At 43.2% G+C, this 21,579-nt stretch overlaps 1 protein-coding gene across 2 annotated transcripts in view; it reads left to right on the top strand.

Moving 5' to 3' along the window:
- Positions 1-21,579, top strand: part of STARD13 (StAR related lipid transfer domain containing 13) — a 229,968-nt gene that overhangs the window by 20,604 nt on the left and 187,785 nt on the right. Inside the window, exon 2 of one of the 2 annotated variants that reach the window (XM_082221544.1) lies at positions 5,933-6,781. In XM_082221544.1, coding sequence (XP_082077670.1) covers positions 6,098-6,781 — 684 coding nt within the window. In that variant the 5' untranslated portion in view covers positions 5,933-6,097. Of the gene's footprint in view, positions 1-4,814; positions 6,782-21,579 lie in introns of those variants that run through there. The other variant, XM_082221543.1, reaches the window with a different exon arrangement.

Genomic DNA, 21,579 nt, shown 5'->3' with positions numbered 1-21,579 from the left:
GGGGAAACTACAAAGGAGGCTAGAATGAAAGACTTTAAGAGCCCCATATTTATTCTGGCAAAGGGATTTAAAGAATATGTAAAGGCAGGAAGTGAACTGATGGCCCAGAGGCAGCTTATTGTGGCTCTCCATTGAACTCTGCTCATAACCTTGCAGTATTACCTTCCATTCGCAGTCAGTGCGAAAGGAACAAGCCAGGCCACCTGTGTGTGACAGGAAAACCACCTTCTCTCCAGGCACAGAGCCAATACCTGGGGGGGGTCTTGCTCCCAAACGCAGAACAGAAGTGACATCACCAAATACGGAAGAGAACATAAAAGGGACAGGTCTAGTTATTACTTTAACTGACGGTTGTTGTTGGGGGTTTTTTACAACTACAGTGGTACCTCGGGTTACACACGCTTCAGGTTACATACGCTTCAGGTTAGAGACTCCGCTAACCCAGAAATAGTACCTCAGGTTAAGAATTTTGCTTCAGGATGAGAACAGAAATTGTCCTCTGGTGGCACGGTGGCAGCGGGAGGCCCCATTAGCTAAAGTGGTGCTTCAGGTTAAGAACAGTTTTAGGTTAAGAATGGACCTCCGGCCCTAATTGCCATATTTTTCGCTCTATAACACGCACCCGACCATAACACGCACGTCGTTTTTAGAAGAGGAAAACAAGAAAAAAAATATTCTAAACGAAACAGTGGATGTATGATTTTTGTGGTTCATGCTGTGGCCACAGACATGTGATCTGACAGTGAGTTTGGAGTAGCCCAATGCAAAAATCCTGAGGATCCATGTGGATCCGTGCTTTGTAACCACGTTTCAAGTGGGGAGGGAAGGAAAAGCACTCAAGGGACAAGGAGCACGCGTGGGGTGTGTGGAGAAAGATGCTGCTAATAATGCAGAAGAGGAGTTTAAGGAGAGAAGGAGCACGCGTGGGGTGGGTGGAGAAGGATGCTGCTAATAATGCAGAAAAGGGGTTTAAGGGGAGAAGAAGCACGCGTGGGGTGGGTGGAGAAGGATGCTGCTAATAATGAAGAGGGGTATAAGGGGAGAAGGCTCCTCTCCTCTCCCACTTTGCTCCTTTAAAGCAAGCAGGCTCTGCTTTTCTCCCTCCTCCCCGCTCATCCGCAGCTTAGCGACCTGAAAAACTTTGCTGCTATTTAGCAAGCTGAGTGGGGAGAAGAGAGGGACAGAGAGCCTGCTTGCTTTAAAGGAACCAACCGGACAGGAGCCGCTTACACTCGTGTAAGTGGCTCCTCTCCTCTCCCGATTTGCTCCTTTAAAGCAAGCAGGTTCTCTGTCTCTCTCACCTCCCCACTCAGCGGCTCTTCTCCCACTTTGCTGTTTCAAAGCGAGCCACGGAGGAGGGAAGGAAGGGGAACCATGGATCCTCTGCTCACGACTACAGCAGATCCCCCCCCCCCGCCACCCGTAGGCATTCACTCCATAACACGCACAGACATTTCCCCTTACTTTCTAGGAGGAAAAAAGTGAGTGTTATGGTGCAAAAAGTACAGTAAGTACTTAACCTGAGGTACCACTGTATGTTACCTTTTTCATTGCACACAAAATGGGGACAAGAGCAAGTCCATGGAAAATTTTGTCTTATGTGGGTGAAGACTTTCGTTGTGCAAAGGCAAAGCCAAGTCTCGTGTTGGCTCTAGATTTGGGGGAACCACTGAGCAAATTGCCTGCACCCGGAGATATTTATGGGCCCACCCTCCACCTCACCACTGCCCAGCCACTTGCCCTCTTTCTATCTGATCCCAAACTCCACTGCCACCCAGAGGGAGAGGGCAAGCCAAGCGGAGAATTGGGGAAGGGTTGAGTGGTTGGGTAACTGCTTTGCATACAAAAGATCCGGGTTCAATTCCTGACATCTCCAGGTAGGACTGGGAAACCAGGCTGGAGAGCTGCTGCCAGTCAGTGCTGACAGCACTGAGATAGATGGATTGCTGGTTTGACTTGGTATAAGGCAGCTTCATAGGTCTCTAGAATTCTAGCTGAACCAGTCACTTCTCTCGTCTTTTTAATATGCTTAGAGGGGGGAAGCAGCAGAACCAGGAGACTCCAGGGATCAGCAATGGACCCCCTGAAATATTTAAAGGTGCTCCTTCCAATCAGCAGATTTTCCAGCAGCATCCACTCCTAATTAATTATAGGCCGCTACGGTCTAGTTTCAAGGCCTGTGCAATTTCAAGGGTATAATCTATCGATCATATCCACAATCAATTCTGGCGGCATGCTTTTTCCATCCACAGCTTCTTGGATGATGTCAGCACCACAAAAACAATACCAAAAACATGTCCACAGCTCCCATTTTTATTTGTTTGTGGGGGAAAGGGTCCTCTCCCCCCCCCTCTCCACCGCATTAGTTTCTTATCTGGTTCGAGTAGATGTAAAAAGTGCTGCATGAAAAGAAATTTTCGAGCCATTCGTCCAAAACCTGACAGAAACACATTAATGATGCATTCAGTGTGAAAACTGACTCCAGGTGCTTCAAGTGATAAAAGGAGTCGTGCAATGGCCTGACAGTATGAAGAATCAGGTCACAATTATATTTTTAGAAGTGATTTTTTGTTCCTTTCAAGCATGCTTGCTTCCCATCCCTTTCCCCCTTCTTTTCTGTCTTCTTTCTCAGAATAACTTGGCCAGTGCTTGCAGAAGGCTGTTTCTAGCCTCAGGGATTTTCACACATACTTCTGTTGACAGAGTTCCTGTATAGCAAGCAATCTGAAATGCCTTTTGTTAAGGATCTGTTCATACCCCCTTTCTGTTCTGCCTCAACATTTGGAAGATCTTTCAGCTGCTGAATCCTACTATTGCACTCATGGAAAAAATTGAATTTGGGGTTGTCTTGCAGAACAGAGCAGGTAAAATTATATCCATAACAGATGCATTATTTCTAGTCCCTTGGTTTGTGGGTTATTTTCTCTACGTGTTTATTTCTCTGCGGGGCAATAAAAACATTTTTAAGAAATCAAAAGTAACTATCAAATGATGAGTGGGAACTAGCAAGCTCTATTTGTTAAAAGTTAATTTGCAGTTTCTTCTGCCAGGTTTAACTTTCGCTTCAAGCATGCAGGTTAAGTAAAAAATAACAATCCTTGATGTGTACTTACTTTTAAGGGCAAAACGACAACTGAAGTGTACCAGGTAATCAATACACATTGATTCTGTTGTCAGAAAAATTATCTTTACAGAAACCATAAAGCAATAATTAACAAAAAATATGCTTTCCTTTAAAAAAAAACACACCACCAGATGAATAATAAGAAAATGAGTGGTAAGTTAAAAATACTTTGGGTTTTATTTGACTTAGTCATAGTCACTGTAGATCAATTTAAGTCCAACTCATTTTACTGGCTCTACTCCTCAATTTATGCCATTCTCAATGTATGGAATTAGGTGTTCTTATAAATGTCTGTGTATTTTTGTGCAGCCACATACAGTGGTACATCGCAAGACGAATGCCTCGCAAGACGAAAAACGCGCAAGACGAAAGAGTTTTCCGTTTTTTGAGTCGTTCCGCAAGACGAATTTCCCTATGGGCTTGCTTCGCAAGACGAAACGTCTTGCAAGTTCTTGCGAGTTTGTTTCCTTTTTCTTAAAGCCGCTAAGCCGTTAATAGCCGCTAAGCCGCTAATAGCCGCTAAGCCGCTAATAGCCGTGCTTCGCAAGACGAAAAAAACACAAGACAAAGAGACTCGCGGAACGGATTAATTTCGTCTTGTGAGGCACCACTGTAATCATCCAGTTGCAGAAATCTGTGATTTTGTATGATCTATTTGCTATGTTAAAAATATTTCCTAATTTTTTTTAATTTCTTTTTATTAAGTTTCATATATATACCCAAAGAAAGAAATAAAAAAAACACCAAATCAACCATTACAAAAAATAGAAATAAATAAAGAGAATATAAGTAAAAGAAAGTAGATAAATGAATAAATAGGTTACAAATGTCCAAATATAACATAATAATCTTATCCATTTCCATTCCAATTATTAGTCTTCACATTTGTTTCTTTATAACTTTAAAAACTTAGATCCCTCTTCTTCCCCCTCCCGACCTCCATCCCTCCCGCTTTCAGGCTTCTTAATATCCATGATTAATTTCTCCTGCAGCTTATACTTGTTACTGATTTACACATCGTAAGATTTATATCAAACCTGCTATAGTCTTTAAGTTTCTATGATTCCCTTGAATGTAGGTCATAAATTTGTTCCAGTCATTCATAAACTTTGCATTCTTTTGGTTTCTAATTTTTTGTGTCATTTTTGCTAAATTAACAAATTCAAATAATTTTGTTTGCCATTCTCTAATTGATGGGGTATTTTGATTCTTCCAGTTTTGGGCAATTAACAATCTGGCAGTGGCCATGGCATACTGAAATAGTACTTTATCCTCTTTTTTAATTTCGTCCCCGACTATTCCTAGTAGGAATGCTTCCGGTCTTTTAGGGAATGTATATTTAAATATTTTTTTTAACTCGTTATAGATAAGTTCCCAATATTTCTTCATTTCGTCACATGTCCACCACATGTGGAAAAAATTGCTCTCTTTGGTCTTACACTTCCAGCAGTTCTTATTTCCTGTTTTGTACATTTTCCCCAACTTTGCTGGAGTGATGTACCACCTATACATCATCTTTTCTAAATTTTCCCTGAGTGTTACACATGCCGTGAACTTCATTCCACTAGTCCATAATTTCAGCCATTTATCGTACTCTATATTATAACCCAGGTCCATTGCCCATCTTGTCATTACCCCCTTTATTTCTTCATCCTAAATATTTCCTAAATTAAATATGGCTACAAAGGAAGAATTATTTTAATAAAATGAAGACAAGTCTGTACCCAAAATCATTTCCCCATATTATCTTTTTATAGACAATGATAACTGCATTGTGCTTTTGGGGTTTAACAAGTTTTTTGTGATCTTTTTTCAACGAAGCTTTAAGCTTATCTTAGTTAAGAAAACATGAGATTGCATGCTTTGTGGGTTGTGAAACAACCATCCTAGGTCAGGTTCCTGAGGAGTGTATGAGGGTATTTAAAGACACTTAATTGGCCATATATTGTGCTTTCTGTTGCAAACACCGTTTACAGCATAGCGGCCAGTCCCAGTCCAACAAACTATGGTTTGGTGCAGCAGGGACAAGCAATGAGCTTAAGAAATCCCTCCTCCAGCAAACCCTTCCCTTCTCATGTGCCTGACTACAGAAACTTCCTGGCTTATTCAGCGACAGTTTCCCCAGTATGCTCAGTCTAGCAAACTATGGTTTAATCACTTCCTACAAACCCGGATTGCAATAAACCAGGATAATACTGTGGTTTCTAATACTGGCTTGTAAGAAGTATATAATGCACAGTTTCTTGGTTCTGACATCAGAGGGAAACTGTGGTTTAACAAATCATGACATCTCTGTAGCTGCACATGTAAAAAGAGGAGGGGAAACTTGTAAACGTTTCATCTTCAGCCAACCATTATCTAGCACCATCTTTATTCAGCCACCCATCCGTCTACGGCTACATACTCACCGTGCATTTAAAGCACATGACTTCCCCAAAGAATCATGGGAACTGTAGTTTATCCTTTACAGACCTACAATTCCCATCACCCTTAACAAATTACAGTTCCCAGGATTCTTTGGGGAGTCATGTGCTTTAAATGTGTATGGTGTGCATACAGCCTAACACTTCATAGGGCACTGCCCAAAAGAGACTAAGATTCTCAGGAAGATAAATTCTGTGTTCTAAACAATATTCTGATCTTCTGAAGAATCACAGCATACATGTATCTTTGTTTATCATTTCTTTTCTCTCTTTTTTGGTGGGAGACGAATGACAAGGTCAAAGTCTACCAAGAAGCCTGAAGGTTTGAATTTTAAGATTGAGCTTACATGCAGTAACATTTCTAATGTAGTATTTTGAATTTCAGGAACAAAGAAGTCTTGGATAATGTCCGCACAGCGCTTCTCCAGGTAACTAAAAGAATGTAGCTCCCAATAAATAAATGAAAGACTTCACTGCATAAGGAATGTTTCACAAGATGTCTAGCAATGAAATGGAGTTTGGCCTTCTCTGATGGATTAAACTTGATGGAATGGAAGTGCAGCCATTCGATCAGGAGGAGGTGATGTCTTACTCTAGGCCTGCTAAAACTGACAAGCCACTTGAGACTTCAGAGGAGATAAAAGAAGAAATAGAAGGGGAGATCCATTGTCGTTTTCTGGAAACAGCTCCAAGACCTTCATTTATGTCTCACTTGACATACAGTGAAACATCCTTGGAACTTACCAAAGTTACTGGCCAGCTGTATGTTGATGGAGAGCCTGAGGAAAACCAGCTGGATGGAGAATTAGTATATTCCTCAAATTACAAAGCCACAGACGATCCAGCCCAGCCCCCTTTCCAGTTTCTTCCTAGACCAAACTCTGACAAGAAACTGGGCAGAGCTCCTGAAACCATTCAATTAAAACACAGGTTAAATGCTTGCACATGTTCACGTTTAAGATCTTCACGGCACAGGATTAACTCCAAAATTCAGATTGGCGAGGTGACAAACATAGAAGCTTCTTTGTCAGAAGATCAAGAGGAGGAGGAGGACGAAGATGTTTTCACAGAGCTACCAAAGCGCAGGACAGCTCTGGAGAGCCTGCACAAAACGTGCATTTCTCAGACGAAACAAAACAGAGATGGTCACATCAGTAATAAAGGTGTCTTCACAGTCATTGCTGGCAAGAATCCCAAAGAGAAGGAACTGAAAGAGCGCAAAATGCATCGGCGGGTAAGACAACATGATTTCATGCTATAGGGCAGAGATGGTGATGATGGGGAAGCACAGTCTGAATTCCTGCTCCTGATTCCTGTAACGTGTAACAGGAGAGTACCATCAAAGCCCCTGCTGATAGTAATTCTAGGGGAAGAAAGGATTGAAATGTTGTTTGTCTGTGATGCACCTTGTGCATGAGTTGGGGGGGCTGTGCTAATGTTTTTGGCCCTCCAGTCCTTGCTCAGTTCAAGTATGGACCCTGTTGAAAAGTAGTTGCCAACCAGGAATAAGGAAAAGTCTTAGCATAAGAAGCAGTGAACCCTCCAGTGTTTAGCTCCCATCTATAATTTTATATTTTCTGACCTAGGAAGAGAAAGCAGTATTTTAGATGGGAGTGATTTTCAAACTGCCTTAGCTCAAGCACTCTCTTAAATTTGACATTTTCTGACAACTGGGGGTTAGGTTACATTACCTACACATGACAACATTTATTTCACTGTACACAATTTGAGGGTGTGTGTTTTGCTAACAACAAAACCCCAGAACATATGCAGGGGCAAATATCTAAACTGACTAAGCTGCTTTTTCAAACTTTTTTTTTAAAAAAGTACAGTCAGTTACTTTTCAGTCCAGTTATGCAGTTAAGTAGTAAAGAATGACAGAAGGTGAGATCATGGAGGCAATTATATTGCACAATCTGTAGCCTTAGGGTGGAGTTAATAAGCAATCTGTCCCAATGGAGAGTTTAAAAATTACAAAAAAAGAAGAAGGGGGGAACCCTATGAATTAAATTTAAATTGTTTAACTGAATTTTTTCACATCTTGAAATTATAAAATTAAGTACGTAAAGTTGGGCTAATGTTTTCAAATACTGCCCAGATGGATGTTTAAATATTTAACTTCATGCTGCTCTGACGCCATATAAAAGTTATACACATGAATCACATTCTCAAAGAACCAGTCAACAAGTTATGCAGTGGCAAAAATGTGATTTCCATTGTTTACACATACAGCCGGTAGCTATGCTAAACACTCTTCTGTTACACGAAGTTCTGGACAGATCTAGTCTGCTCCTCCCTTCACCCAGTGACTAATGACACCAGCTCACCATGGCGAGCAATTTTGGAACTTATTTTCATTAGGTTCATAGGACATGCTCAGAGAACTTTGTTATATAAGTGGAATATACTCATCATACGTACATAAACAAATGAACAAAAAAAAACCCTGTAGGTTAGGTGAAGGGGTCCCCTCACTGGCGGAGAAAGAGGAGTGCGGGGGGAGCGCCCCACCCCCGGCAGCATGATCCTGGTGGGGTGCCATCGCAGCTGCCCCCGCCCCGCCTGTGCTGGGCACCATGCCTCCACAGGCAGCGTGCCACGCCCCTGCGGGCAGCACACGGCACCATGCCCTCGGGATGTGCGCTAGCCCTGCCCCCAACTGCTTTCTGCCCCCTCCCCTGGTGCCGGAGTATGAAGCTCCATCACTGGGTCCCCTTGCTGAAACTAAATCGGTCCCCTTTTTCTTTTTTAGACTCTGAAGCGTCTCCTAAATATGATTAGCATAGAGCACTATTATTTGCCTGTGAAGCAAAATATTACATAGAAACATTAGACTAGCCAGGTAGATCAGGTGAATGGCCTATCTAGTCCACTCACCTTGTTCTCATAGTGGCCGACAAGATGTCTGTGGGAAGCCTGCAAGATGGATCATAGAATTGGAAGGGACCCTGAGGATCAACTAGTCCAACCCCCCAGCAATGCAGCTGTCCCATACAGGGATCAAACCTGCAACCTTGGCGTTATCAGCGCCACACTCTAACCGAGCTGACTAAGGCTGACTGAGGCATGTTTGCAAGGGCACTCTGCTCACCTGCAGTTTCCAGCAACTGTTATTCAGAGGCACATTGACTCTGACAGTGAAAACAGAATATAGCCACCATTGCAATTAGTAGCCACTAATAGCCCAGTCCTCTGCAGATTTGTCTAATCCTCTTTTAGAGCATTCTTTTTAATGCTAAAGATGATTCTGCAAGTAGAAGACTAGTAGATCACAGAAGGAGATGAATAGGAGTTAACATATAGAGGTAACTGCAGTGTACATGAAGTTGCCTACGAGAGCTTATAATGCAACGAGCAAGTTAGTTTCTATGATGTTATCAAACTTTGTATTTTCTATATTACATGAGCTACAATATGTGATTAAAAGTACAGCGTTTAGGATAAACAAGCTTAATTTTCCTATATCAGAAATTCTACCACACTGCCGGAATACTTAAAATCTCTGTTAACCAGTTACAAAAACAAGTTTCTTCCCCACCCCCAGTCCCTGTATTTTGAGTGGGATGGTGAGGGCTTAAAAGCTCTGCAACTCCTTCGGAAGATTTTTAAAAGCCTTGTTCAAAAGGACATGCTAAGTGATGACCTTGATGCTTATCGCCAGCATACCAAACATAAATGAGTATGCTGCAAACAGGATATCCCTTGTACAAGATGAACAAATAAGGAGAGTTTATCAACAGGAGATATTGCTTCACTTTTTGTTCTTGGTCCACGTGAACTGCAAGTCAGTAGTATCGTGCTCCTTCTGGTATCCAATAACTATTCTGTCCCCATCCCCCAAATTAAATGTTCAGAAAGGCTTTATTTTTACCCCCTAAAAGGGTTTACATTAAGAGCATACACCAGCTGTCCAACAGTGTTTTGATGCTGAGCCTGCCAGTGGAAGGACAGTAAACAGGGAGCCAGTCTAACTTCTCTAGGGAGTTCCAAAATCTGGGAGCAGCCACTGAGAAGGCCCTCTCTCCATGTCCCTACCAAGCGTGCCTTTGAGGGTGGCAGGACTGAGATAAGTCCCCCCGCCCCGAAGATCTGAGAAATTGGACAGGTTTATATGAGGGAACATGGTATTTCTGATAGCTTGGACCTAAGCCTTGTAGGGCTTTATAGGTCATAACCAGCACTTTGAATTTTGCCTGGAAACAGACTGGTAGCTGCCATAATAAGGAAGCCGTATGCTCCCTATAACCAACCCCAGTCAACAATGTGGCTGCAGCTTTTAGTGCCAGTCGACATTTTTCATAACTTTTCGAAGGCAGCCCCACATAGAGCGAGTTGCAGTAACCCAAGCTAGTATTCAACTAAGTTTTACTCAGAACAGACCCAGTGAAATTAATGAGCGTGCCTAGTTAGGTCCATTAATTTTAATCGGGTTACTGAAAGTAAATCTTAGTTGACTATCATCCATTACTCCATCAGCAGAAGCAATATGTCTCTGAATGGTAGTCACTGCGGAACAACTGTGGCAGAGGGCTATTGCTTGTGGGTTCCCCATACACATCTGGTCACTCTTTAGGGCAGTGACCAAACTTGGCCCTCCAGCTGTTTTAGGACAACAGTTCCCATAATCCCTGACCACTGGTCCTGTTAGCTAGGGATGATGGGAGTTGTAGTCCCAAAACAGCTGGAGGGCCAAGTTTGGGCATCACTGCTTTAGGGGAACATAATTAACGTCTGAATCCATCAGGACTCTTCTTGTGATGTCTTCTGGATATAGAATTTTGAACTAGGTTCGCATAGTAGCTGGGCTATGTTATTGCTTAGAGACGCTACGTTTACTGCCTTGTTTCTGTAAATATGCCAGTATTTATTACGGACTTTATTCATCTAACTGCTTTACAGGAAAAGGGGCTTAAGCTAAAAAGAGTTACAGTGAATCAATAATAAACAGGAATCATTTAACAACCACCTGAAGAGACATGCTCAGAAAATTATATATGATAGAAAGGCAAGGTTACATAGACAGTTGTAATGCTTTATTCTGTGGTTCCTGATTGGCAGACGAATCCAAATCCCGATTAAGCAACAGTAGGATGCATTCAGGGGCTAAGCCACCACTGCATTCACCAGCTGGGGTGGAACATGGTGGGCAGGCAACAGCCTGCAGTTAGACTAGCCTAGAGCTGACTTAGCAATTGGGCCTGATGTCATCAGGTGACAAGGGTGGGACTAGTTCAGTTTGGGACAGTCCGTCAACTGCACTTCTGCTGGCCCACACAGGCAAAATATGGACCCCATGCTAGTGGTGTGGCATTAGCAGAACTTTACAGGCAGAGGCTGGCAGATCTGTTTTGGGCTGGATGCAGGAAGACCTGCACCTAGGGCTGATGGAGAAATTTGAATCAGGTCGCATTTAAAGGTGGATCTACCAAATCCACACGTTCTGAAACAATATGAGAACCAAAACGCAGGTATCGTTTGAAATTCACACTTATCTGAATTTTGCAGTGCAGTTCTGCAGCTAAGTAAAGCATATGCTGGGATAAAGTGTGCAGAAAAATACAGATAGAACAAAAGTGCATATATTAAGGGAGGTTGCACACGGACATGTGTATATTAGATTAAATTCACCCTAAAATGATGGTGATTTTTCATGAGGACTTGAAAAATTCTGTGCTTCAAGTGTCCCCGACAACCCCTTTTTCCTTCAAGCTAAATATTTTTAGCGCCAAGCCATTAACAAAATAGTTACTACAAAATTGACTGTTTCATAGAATTGGGCACTTTGGCAGACATCCCATGAAGTGTTTGTTAGATTTAATCTAAATTGGTTCTGATGGTTTTTTAATCAAATGCCGCAAACAAACCACCTTGTATGTAGGTGAACTGCATTGTACCTGTCATAGATTCATGTAGCAAGAAACTCAAGCATGGCTCAATCAGGATTCAGCTATTACTCCTAAGTCAACTATTTGTTTAGGGCTTTTGCAAAGAAAGGGATAGAGAGAATTGAAATCACAACAGACATTTCGCTCCTAGTGTTCCTTGTGCCAAAATTATTGTTGTTGTAACTTCAGGTGATTTCATTTAGCCCCTACTACATGTTCCCCCCAAAAGGGACGCGGGTGGCACTGTGGTCTAAACCACAGAGCCTAGGGCTTGCCGATCGGAAGGTCAGCAATCTGAATCCCCGCAACGGGGTGAGCTCCCGTTGTTCGGTCCCAGCTCCTGCCCACCTAGCAGTTCGAAAGCTCGTCAGAGTGCAAGTAGATAAATAGGTACCACTCTGGCAGGAAGGTAAATGGCGTTTCCATGTGTTGCTCTGGTTTTGCCAGAAGTGACTTAGTCATGTGGCCATGTGACCTGGAAGCAGACAAACGCTGGCTCCCTTGTCCTACAGAGCAAGATGAGTGCCACAACCCGAGTCGTTTGCAACTGGACCTAACGGTCAGGGGTACCTTTACCTTTTACATGTTCCCCCCACCCAAGCCAGTCAGAGTTCAACAACAGAAACAAGGATATGATTTTTTTCCCCAACAACCAAGCTGAAGGAAAATGGAACTTCTTCAGTCTATTCATGTTGCCCTTATAGATGAGCATTGCAGATGTAATCATTTTCCCTGCATTGACTCTTCCCTGCACCAAGATACATCTAATATCTATTTAATGGTGTAGCAGAGCCAGCACAGACTCTGTCACTGCCACCTACTGGATAATTAACTCCTGACTTCAGTAAATCCTAGAGATTCTCAAGAAATCAACTACTGTACTCAAAAAGCTCACAGGAACCACTGTGTAGCACTTCCCTGTTCTCTTGCAAAGTATGACTTGAACAAAAGGTTTGTGATGCAGAATTAGCAAAAGGACCTCTCTTAAGCCAGCCCCAGTGCACATTATTGACCTTCTTACCCTCCACAGCGGGTGGCGCTGTGGGCTAAAGCCTCAGCGCCTAGGGCTTGCCGATCGAAAGGTCGGCGGTTCGAATCCCCGCGGCGGGGTGCGCTCCCGCTGCTCGGTCCCAGCGCCTGCCCACCTAGCAGTTCGAAAGCACCCCCGGAGGCAAGTAGATAAATAGGTACCGCTTACCAGCGGGAAGGTAAGCGACGTTCCGTGTGCGGCTCTGGCTCGCCAGAGCAGCGTTGTCACGCTGGCCACGTGACCCGGAAGTGTCTCCGGACAGCGCTGGCCCCCGGCCTATAGATGTGAGATGGGCGCACAAACCCCAGAGTCTGTCAAGACTGGCCCGTTCGGGCAGGGGTACCTTTACCTTTACCTTTACCCTCCACAGCTAAGTAGCACCGAATTGTGTGCTATTTACCATATTTTTCGCCCTATAGGACGCACTTTTTCCCCTCCAAAAATGAAGGGGAAATGTGTGTGCGTCCTATGGTGCAAATGCAGGCTTTCGCTGAAGCCTGGAGAGCGAGAGGGGTCAGTACGCACCGACCCCTCTCGCTCTCCTGGCTTCAGAAAGCTATCCGCAAGCCTTGCAAGCCCAGCCTTGCAAGCCGCCACCCCGCTATTCCCCGACCTGATCTGGAGGCCGGGGGGGGGGGGAGAAGCAAGCTTGCTTCTCCCCATCGCCAGCCCCATAAGCTGGGGGACAGCGGGGAAAGCCGCTGCCTGACGGAGGCTAGGGAGGCTGTCCCTGAAGGCAGAAGAGGGGGACGGAGCGCTCTGTCTCCCTCTTCTAGCTTGGGGATGGCTGTGCAAACCTGGGGGGGAAATAAAAAAAATTCCTTGATTTCCCCCCCAAAAAACTAGGTGCGTCCTATGGGCCGGTGTGTCCTATAGGGCGAAAAATACGGTAATTATGAGAACTGATCTGCAGAACACAGAGGTCAATTTCCTAAATTAAGCCATTCACCTTTCCAAACTGCCTAACAATGCTAGACCTTCCAATATTGGGATGAAATTTGGGGACATTGCTGTTGCATATACCACTCTTTCCTATACCAGGTCCCAGCAGTAATATCTTTTTTGGTGGGACAATCCCAAATCTATACACCTAATGATAAATCACCCAGTGAAACTGGATGGTAGATTTCAGAACTGAGTACTTCTTCACATGACACCATTAATTTTCTGAATTAGCTGCCATTACCTGGGTTGGCTCTAAAAGCAATGATGTTTATGGATAAAAGGTATATAAATGGCTAAAAGCCTTCATAGGCAGATCTCCGTGTCCTGTGTCACTGAATACCTGTTGCTGAAAAGCAGGAAAAAACCTGTTGCCTGACTTTATGACATGCTTTTGAAACCAGAATGTTGGGCTAGATGGGTTTTTGTTCAGATCCTGCTGGGCTCTTAGCAATTCCAAAGCTGTTATTTTCCTCCTCAGCAAACTATTCCTCAAGCCCCCAAAGCACTCTTTTTTAAATTTATTTCGTAAAATTTAATACACTGTTTGATTGGAAAACCCAAAAAACCTCAAAAGCGTTTTACAAGCTAAAACAATAAAATCCGAGAAAACTAAAACAGATTAAAATGACCTCAACTTCCTAAGCATCTGGGTGGGCTTGTCTGAACAAAAATGCTTTTAGCGGGCACCCAAAAGTGTACAGTGAAGGTGCCCACTTGGCATCAATAGGGAAGGAGTTCCAAAGTGCAGTTGCTGCCACACTGAATTCTTTCAAATGATTCTCCTTCCTCCTTCTTCTGACCTTGCTAGCCACATCCCTGCCTCTGAAGTGTTTTACTGCTAGTATTTATTAATTTATTTATTTAATATGTCGCTCTTCACCCCTCGATCACAGGACAGATTTACAGTACCACAGGATTTAATTGGGGCTCGCTGCCAAGTTAAAAATTTTAAGCTCCCTCTCTCTTTACTTTCCCAAACCAATTTCGCGCTCCCTCCTAGCCCATCACACCAGCTCAGGACCTTCAACACCTCTTTTACTTTCATAGAATCGTAGAGAAGGGAAGGACCCCGTGGTGCCATCTAGTCCGACCCTCTGCAACACAGGAATCTTGACATCAGCCGTCCCAAGGTGGGCTTGAACCACCATGCTTCTGATCAACAGCCAGGCGCGCTGACCCACTGCGCCACAGAGTCGCCGACTCAACGCTTCTATTTAGCAACTCCCGCTTAAGCGAGGTCCATCGAACCCCGCAGACAACCACCTCTTCCCGCCGCCCCTCCGAGAGCCGCGGCCCTGCCTCCCTCACGTGACCGCGAGGCGCCGGCGTGCGCGCGCTCTCCCCAGTACGTAACGCTGTTTCTGGGCCGCCGCCGCCTTCCCACAGGAGGGCGCGTGCGCGGGAAAGACGGGCGCAACGGGAGCGTGGAAGAAAGGGAGACGGTCGCCAGGTGGCGCCGCTGCGCCGTCCAGCCCAAAGCGCGAGGAGCGGGTTGCGTCTTCGGCTACGTCAGCAAAATGTTCGCGGCCGCGCGCGCGCGCGCGCAGACGCGCTTCGAGGGGGACGCGGTTAGTGTCGGGTGAGCGCGTGGGGGGAGATGCGCGCGCAGGCAACTGGGCGCTGGCTGAGAGCGGGGTGGGGAGAGAAACCGCCGCTCCTGAGGGGAAGAAGCGGAGCGCGCGCGCATGTTGTGTGAGTGGGTGGGTGCGTGTGCGCGCGCCCCTTTCGTTCATTTCTACGTGGCGGGAGCTGCGGGAAAAGGGAAGGAAGCTGAGGTGGGCGAGCCTGGCTCGGTTCCCCGCTCCCTGTCAAAAGCTGGGGGCACAAGGTGTCTGTTTGTGTGAACGACACGCGACCCCCTTGGAGTCGCCAATATGGCGAGATGGGCTGGGATGGTTTCGGCGACCCAGCGCCGGAGGTGGCAGGGTTTTTCGGTGCGAACTGCTCCACAGCTGCTTTGTTTGCTTGCGTTTGGTTCCCCCCTGGGATGTTGTTCCCAAACTGTCGTGCATAGATGGCAGCTTCTTTCCTCTTCTTCTAAAGGTATTGATGGTCCTCTCCCCCGACCAGTTTTCGAAGACTGCCATCTCGTCGTCCCTCTCCCAAACTTGAGGGAGGGGGAGGCATCCAGTGTGAAACTGCAAAAACCTAAAAAGCCCTTTAAGACAGCTGTAAGGAGAGTCGCTTTTCATAAAATAAGTACCCAGCGATTCGGACACTGGGAGTAGGTAAAAAAAAACAACACAACACAGCCACATCGAAAAACTATATTTCCTAGTGCTGGTGAGGAACATATGTATTAATTGAGGAGTTGTTGGTTTTGTACCCCATCCAAATACAGAGTGGCTAGAGAAAGGTAATTTGGTTGCCACTGGGTGTTGAGAGAACCAGGGGTGCATTGAATCAGCAGGTAGGGTGACTGTGATATAATTCAACATGTGCAGCAGATAGTGTGCATTGCATGCTTTGTGATAAATCAGCCCAAGGGTAAAGTATGTACAGTACAGAGTGCTCCCCCCCCCCCCACAATATGCATTTGAACAACTGGACTACTTCTGCTAAGTACATTTCTTTATGACTCAGGCTCTGTCCCTCTTACAACAGCTGAATATAGTCAATCCTCTGTCACTACATCCCCAGGTCCCTCTTAAATTTCAGGCTGTTGCGTGCTTTGTAAAGGCACCAAGCCTCTATTAGGATTTTGAAACATGGTTTATTAAATCACAAATCATTACTTTTGCCAAAACACCTGCCTCGTGGTTTGCTGTTGGGTGGGCTACTGTACTTTCAGACCATCCCAAGGTTGGTCCTTTATATAAGAACTAGGTATATTAAAGCTGGAAAAGAAGTATAAAATACAAATAATGGGAGATGCCCCAAACAAAAATTGTGTTTTTATACACTACACATGTTTTCTGAAGCAGGGTGGGTTTGGATGAAACAAGACAGAATTTATTAGCTCTCGATTGGATTTGGAGTAAGCAGTGTTAATGGAACAATTTTTAAAATCATTTTTAAAGTCCCCTTGAAGCTTCTATTTAGCATATTGGGAAAACACAGTTGCCATACACACTTTCCACCCTGTCCCATAGTTTTTAAAATAAAAGGCGAGAAACCTTGCATTGTCTCACCTAATTGTACCTTTAATAAACTGAACAACTAGTTCTAAAGTATTGTAACTTCCTCGATTAGCAAATTCAGGCAATGAAAAAAATGGAGTCAAAACAGAACAGCTGAGGAATGAAGATGTGGTTTCAGCATATTCTGGAATATTCTGAGGTTTGCAGAAGAGCAAAAATGAAACAACCCACCCACACCCACCCCCCCAAAGAAAACAACAACTCAATGTGCTGTTGAGTAATATGCTCAACAGTCATGGAACAGTTACACGTCAACTGGGGGGGGAAAATTGTGCATAGGTGGAAATGGAATTGCCTTCTTCAAGTCTTATACCTTGTGGCAGTGGTGTGGCCCTCCAGATGTTGTTTAACTTCCAGTTCTCATCAGCAGTATGGTGAAGGATGATGGTTGTAACCTGGGAACATCCCAATTCCTGGAGAAGGTATAGGGGGCAAGCAGGAACTCTGAAACCAGCTCTTGTGCTTGGAGTTGAAAAACACTGCCATGTTTTGCTGCAGGTCCAAACAGGGCTATTGAGGAACAAGTCAAAAATAGGATGCTCTGGTGAATCTTGAGGGGTGCAGAAGTAAGAATTACAAAATGTCTAAATCCTAAAAAGTGTAACCTGCCCCCCATCCCAGCTGTGAGGCTGGTGTTTTAGTGAAATATTTACTGTCACAGTGGATCTGGCTCTGGTTCTAATTAAGGAATAGCTACAATTAAAACACATTCAGCAACATTTCCTATTTGGCTAGGCATGAAGAGGGAATGAAAGGTGAATGCATTGACTTGGTTCCCAAGTCTATGTTTTTCTGTGTATAGTGCTTGGAAAAAACGCTACTGCCCTTGGACCACTTCATAAGTACCTTTATTATTATTAAAATAAAAAAAAATTCCTTCCAGTAGCACCTTAAAGACCAACTAAGTTAGTTCTTCAGATACACTTCAGATACACTTATCAGATACACTTTATTATTGTTGTTGTTGTTCTTAAAATGTGTGATTCCACATGGCATTTTAAGGATTTTCCATTAAAAGTTGTACTGGAATAGATCAGATTTGTATTGGTAAGTCTCAGAAAATAGGAAATATTCCTGGTAAATAGGAACAATTGGACTGTATCTGCTATTGAACTCAGAATGCTTTATTTCTTTGTATACGGTACATGGAGTGGGTTCTGCTAAAAGCATGTCCCATTGATATTGTAGTGTTGAGCACCTTAAATACATTTTGGTCACCATTCAAGTCTTTTGAGAAAATGACATTTTTTCTGCAATTGTAGTATTATATGCAGATAACACCAAGCACTTCTTAGCTGGACAAGCTCAGACTTCAGGCTAGTTGTACCAGATGTTGGAGTAATTTGTGAAATAAAACAATTCAGTTATTTGGAAGTGAGGAGGGGGCAGAGAGTTGATTAAATAGATGATGAGGTGGCATCAGCAATGAAAAGGTGAAGATGGGCGGTCCCAAGATAATTCAGGCCCTTCAAAGAGGAATAAGTGTCAAGGCAGTTTTCCTGATTTTTCAAATGCCAACTTTGTAACATCTGTCAACAGCAGTGTCTTTGAAGAGAGTCGATAATGAAATTCATTGTTGGCTGTCATAATGTGTGTTAGAGCAATGGTGCTTTGCTGCAGCCTGTGTGAACAGAAGGAAAGCAAATAGTTGTTAAGAACCAACCAAACTTTCAATGTCCATTATAATGTGGAAAGCCTGGCCAAAAGTAGATTTCTTTCTAAGAATGCAATATGATTTGTTCATATATGTACCAATTTTGAGTGTTTTCTTTAAAGTATAGGGACTATAACCTGAATAAGACGTTTTCCTGGATAGATATTTGTGTGCCTTGACTATATTTGTCTGTCACCCACATTCTGTGTCCTTTCTGATTTCATGACCAGACTAAATACTTGTTTTTGCTTTTCACTAAACCAATAGCCCTTGCTTCTCTTCCAGTTTATTTCTGAATTGGAATGAAAACTTACTAAACTTTATTTTAAAAACTTAAGTGGCATCCAAGTATTCTCCCTAGATAACCATGCATCCCAGTGATTTTGGTCCAAGGAAAACAAGTCTTGTAAAGTCTAGGAATGCTGCCTTAAATGGTTTATGACATGTGACATGCAGTGTCTTCCTTCATCTACTTTATTCTTCATAGTCCTGTCTAAATCAATTGCAGTCAAAAGCAGTTTTGCTTCAACTGGATGAGTTTTCTGGTGTTTAGTATTCATATGAAGCTTGGAGGCTATCCATCTTTTGATTTGATTGATTCTCTGATATCCACTATATGACTAATCACAAGTACATCAAGCAATATGGAAATTTGTCTACATAGTTGAAGCAGCGCCTTTCATTTCAAATATATGTTGAAATTCCTACTGTATTTATATCCGAAGACAATTGTTCTGCCTCTTTCCAAAATGGAATGCAAAGCTAATATTTGTGTACTGAACAACAACCAAATGTTTTAAAACCTAGTAATTCATGTTTGGGCAAGCATGTTGCACAAGTGCCCAAATGCATGTTGCACAAGTGCATGTTGCACAAGTGCCCAAATGCAAAAGAAGAAGCAGAATAGTCAAATATGGGGCTGAGTAAAGAGTTAAGCAAAAGTTAAACAAAAAAGACCTTGTGTAAAAAAATGCTTTTCATATGCCTGATCCCAGTTCCTAATGAGGTAGAAGTCCCTTCACTCTTACACGCTACAAATAGCTCACAGTTTTGTTGTTTAGTGAGTTGGTAAAGCTGTGGCAAAGTAAAAAAGGATTCCCTTTCACTCACATACAGAAGATTATGCTAGCCATTGCAGTTTTTGTGTGTATTTGTAATTTTATACACAATATATATATATGTAATTATGTGTTTGTTTGTGTGTGTGTGTGTGTGTGTGTGTGTATTATATATATATATATATGTGTGTGTGTGTGTGTAATTTTATATATATATATATATATATGCAATTTTATACTATATATATATATATATATATATATATATATATATATATATATATCAATCATATATATATATATATATATCATATATATATATATATATATATATATATATATATATATATATATATATATATATGATGCAGGTTTTGGTGTCTTCGGGTGTCTTCCCGTGTAAGAGTCGGGGTGTCTGTGCGACGTTTCGACGAGGTCTCACTCGTCATCTTCAGGCTGGTGCTTTCGGCTTCTTGTTACTGGAACAGAGCAGAGTCTGGTGTTTGAGTTCCTATAAATACTGTTGAGGGGTGTGGTGTATAGCCTCCAACGTTCTGGGCAGAGAGGAAGTTCCTAGATTAGTGTGCCTTTTCTTCTTTTGTTCCTTAATTACTTGAGGGATATCTTGGGTGATTTCATGAGTGATATTCTGAATATCACTGGGTGGGTCATTAAGATATCCCTCAAGTAATTAAGGAACAAAAGAAGAAAAGGCACACTAATCTAGGAACTTCCTCTCTGCCCAGAACGTTGGAGGCTATACACCACACCCCTCAACAGTATTTATAGGAACTCAAACACCAGACTCTGCTCTGTTCCAGTAACAAGAAGCCGAAAGCACCAGCCTGAAGATGACGAGTGAGACCTCGTCGAAACGTCGCACAGACACCCCGACTCTTACACGGGAAGACACCCGAAGACACCAAAACCTGCATTCCTGTACCCGTGAAAATCTACGAAAGCATATATATATGATATATATATATCATATGTGTGTGTGTATATATATACATATGTATGCAACTCTATTTAAAATGCTCCATAATCAGCCAAATATTTGTGGCTGGGAAGCAACCATGATATATAACTAGTCATATAAGATATGGCATCTGTGTGTAAAAGCAGTTGGTTGTTTGCTTATTTCTTTCATTCTCTTTCTATCCTGTTCTTCCTCCCAAAGGGTGTGGCAAACAAACAACACCATTTAAAAGCAATCACATATCCTCACAGCAAATAATTACAAGTTTGCCAGGAGTAGTATTTTTCAGCCATTAAGTGCCCGAGTTGACAGGAATGTGTTTATATTCCTCCTGAATATAAATAATGATGGAGACAGTCATGCCTCACCAGGGAGGTCATTCCCATAAGTGGGGAACTGCTGTTACAAATCAAAGGCAGCAACCTACCTGCAGCAGCAGGGTCTCCTAACATTGGTAAAGCCTGAGATGGTTAATATTGGACAAGATGCTCTTTGGGGTACTTGGGTCCTAAGCCATTTAGGGCTTTGTGCACTAGTGCTTAACGCCTTGAATTGGGCTCAGTAGCTCACTGGCAGCCAGTGCTGAGCTTTCAGATCTAGTGACATGGGGTTCCATCTCAGCACCAAGCAACAAGTGCTGAGATGGAATCTTAAAGCCCCTACTCTTAGGACAGCAGCTTCTTGCATTGAGATACTTCACCCTTTAAAAATAGTTATTCCTATCTGCTTGGCCCTCAGATGAGTTCCATGCAGCTGCAGCAAGCCATCCATTTCATTGTTTAATGAGGAGAGATTAAACTGATTACTCCATTGCTGATGCCTCTTGCTGGTCTTCTTAGTGGCAAGAGGTTTTGTTGTTGTTTTAAAGGGGCTCACCCAGGCAAGGCATCAGCAACTATGAACCCAGCTGGGATTCATGTAGCATTTGCCCAGCTATGCCATGCAGTGATGCCAGGCCTGATAGACTTATTTGGTTTGGGGCTGTTACATACACCCACATTGAAGCAAAACTCTTTATGCATAGTGATAAGTCAGTGCAAAGTGATGGCATGACTTTGGGTGGAACATAGGGGGCATGGGGCACCTAGGCCCTAAAATGCTCTCAATAAACCCTTACGTTCTGATCTGCTTCATAGATTGAGCAGCAGACTTTGAGTTTAAATAACTGGCATGCATAGATTTTTATTTTATTGGAGGGGGAGCAGAACCTTGCTGATGCCTTTGATCCAGGGCATAGTAAATAGTTTCATGATTGGATGGCTGAGTGCTTGCATTCCAACAATTCTACTTACTGAAGTCATTTGGACTGAAAAACACTGAGCAATATCGACAAAAAAGCAA

Source organism: Podarcis vaucheri (genome assembly GCF_965113315.1).
Source record: "Podarcis vaucheri genome assembly, chromosome: 4".
In the NCBI taxonomy this organism is placed as follows: domain Eukaryota; kingdom Metazoa; phylum Chordata; class Lepidosauria; order Squamata; family Lacertidae; genus Podarcis; species Podarcis vaucheri.
The sequence above is the reverse complement of the archived record's forward strand: the minus strand, read 5'-3'. Positions and strand labels throughout refer to the sequence as shown.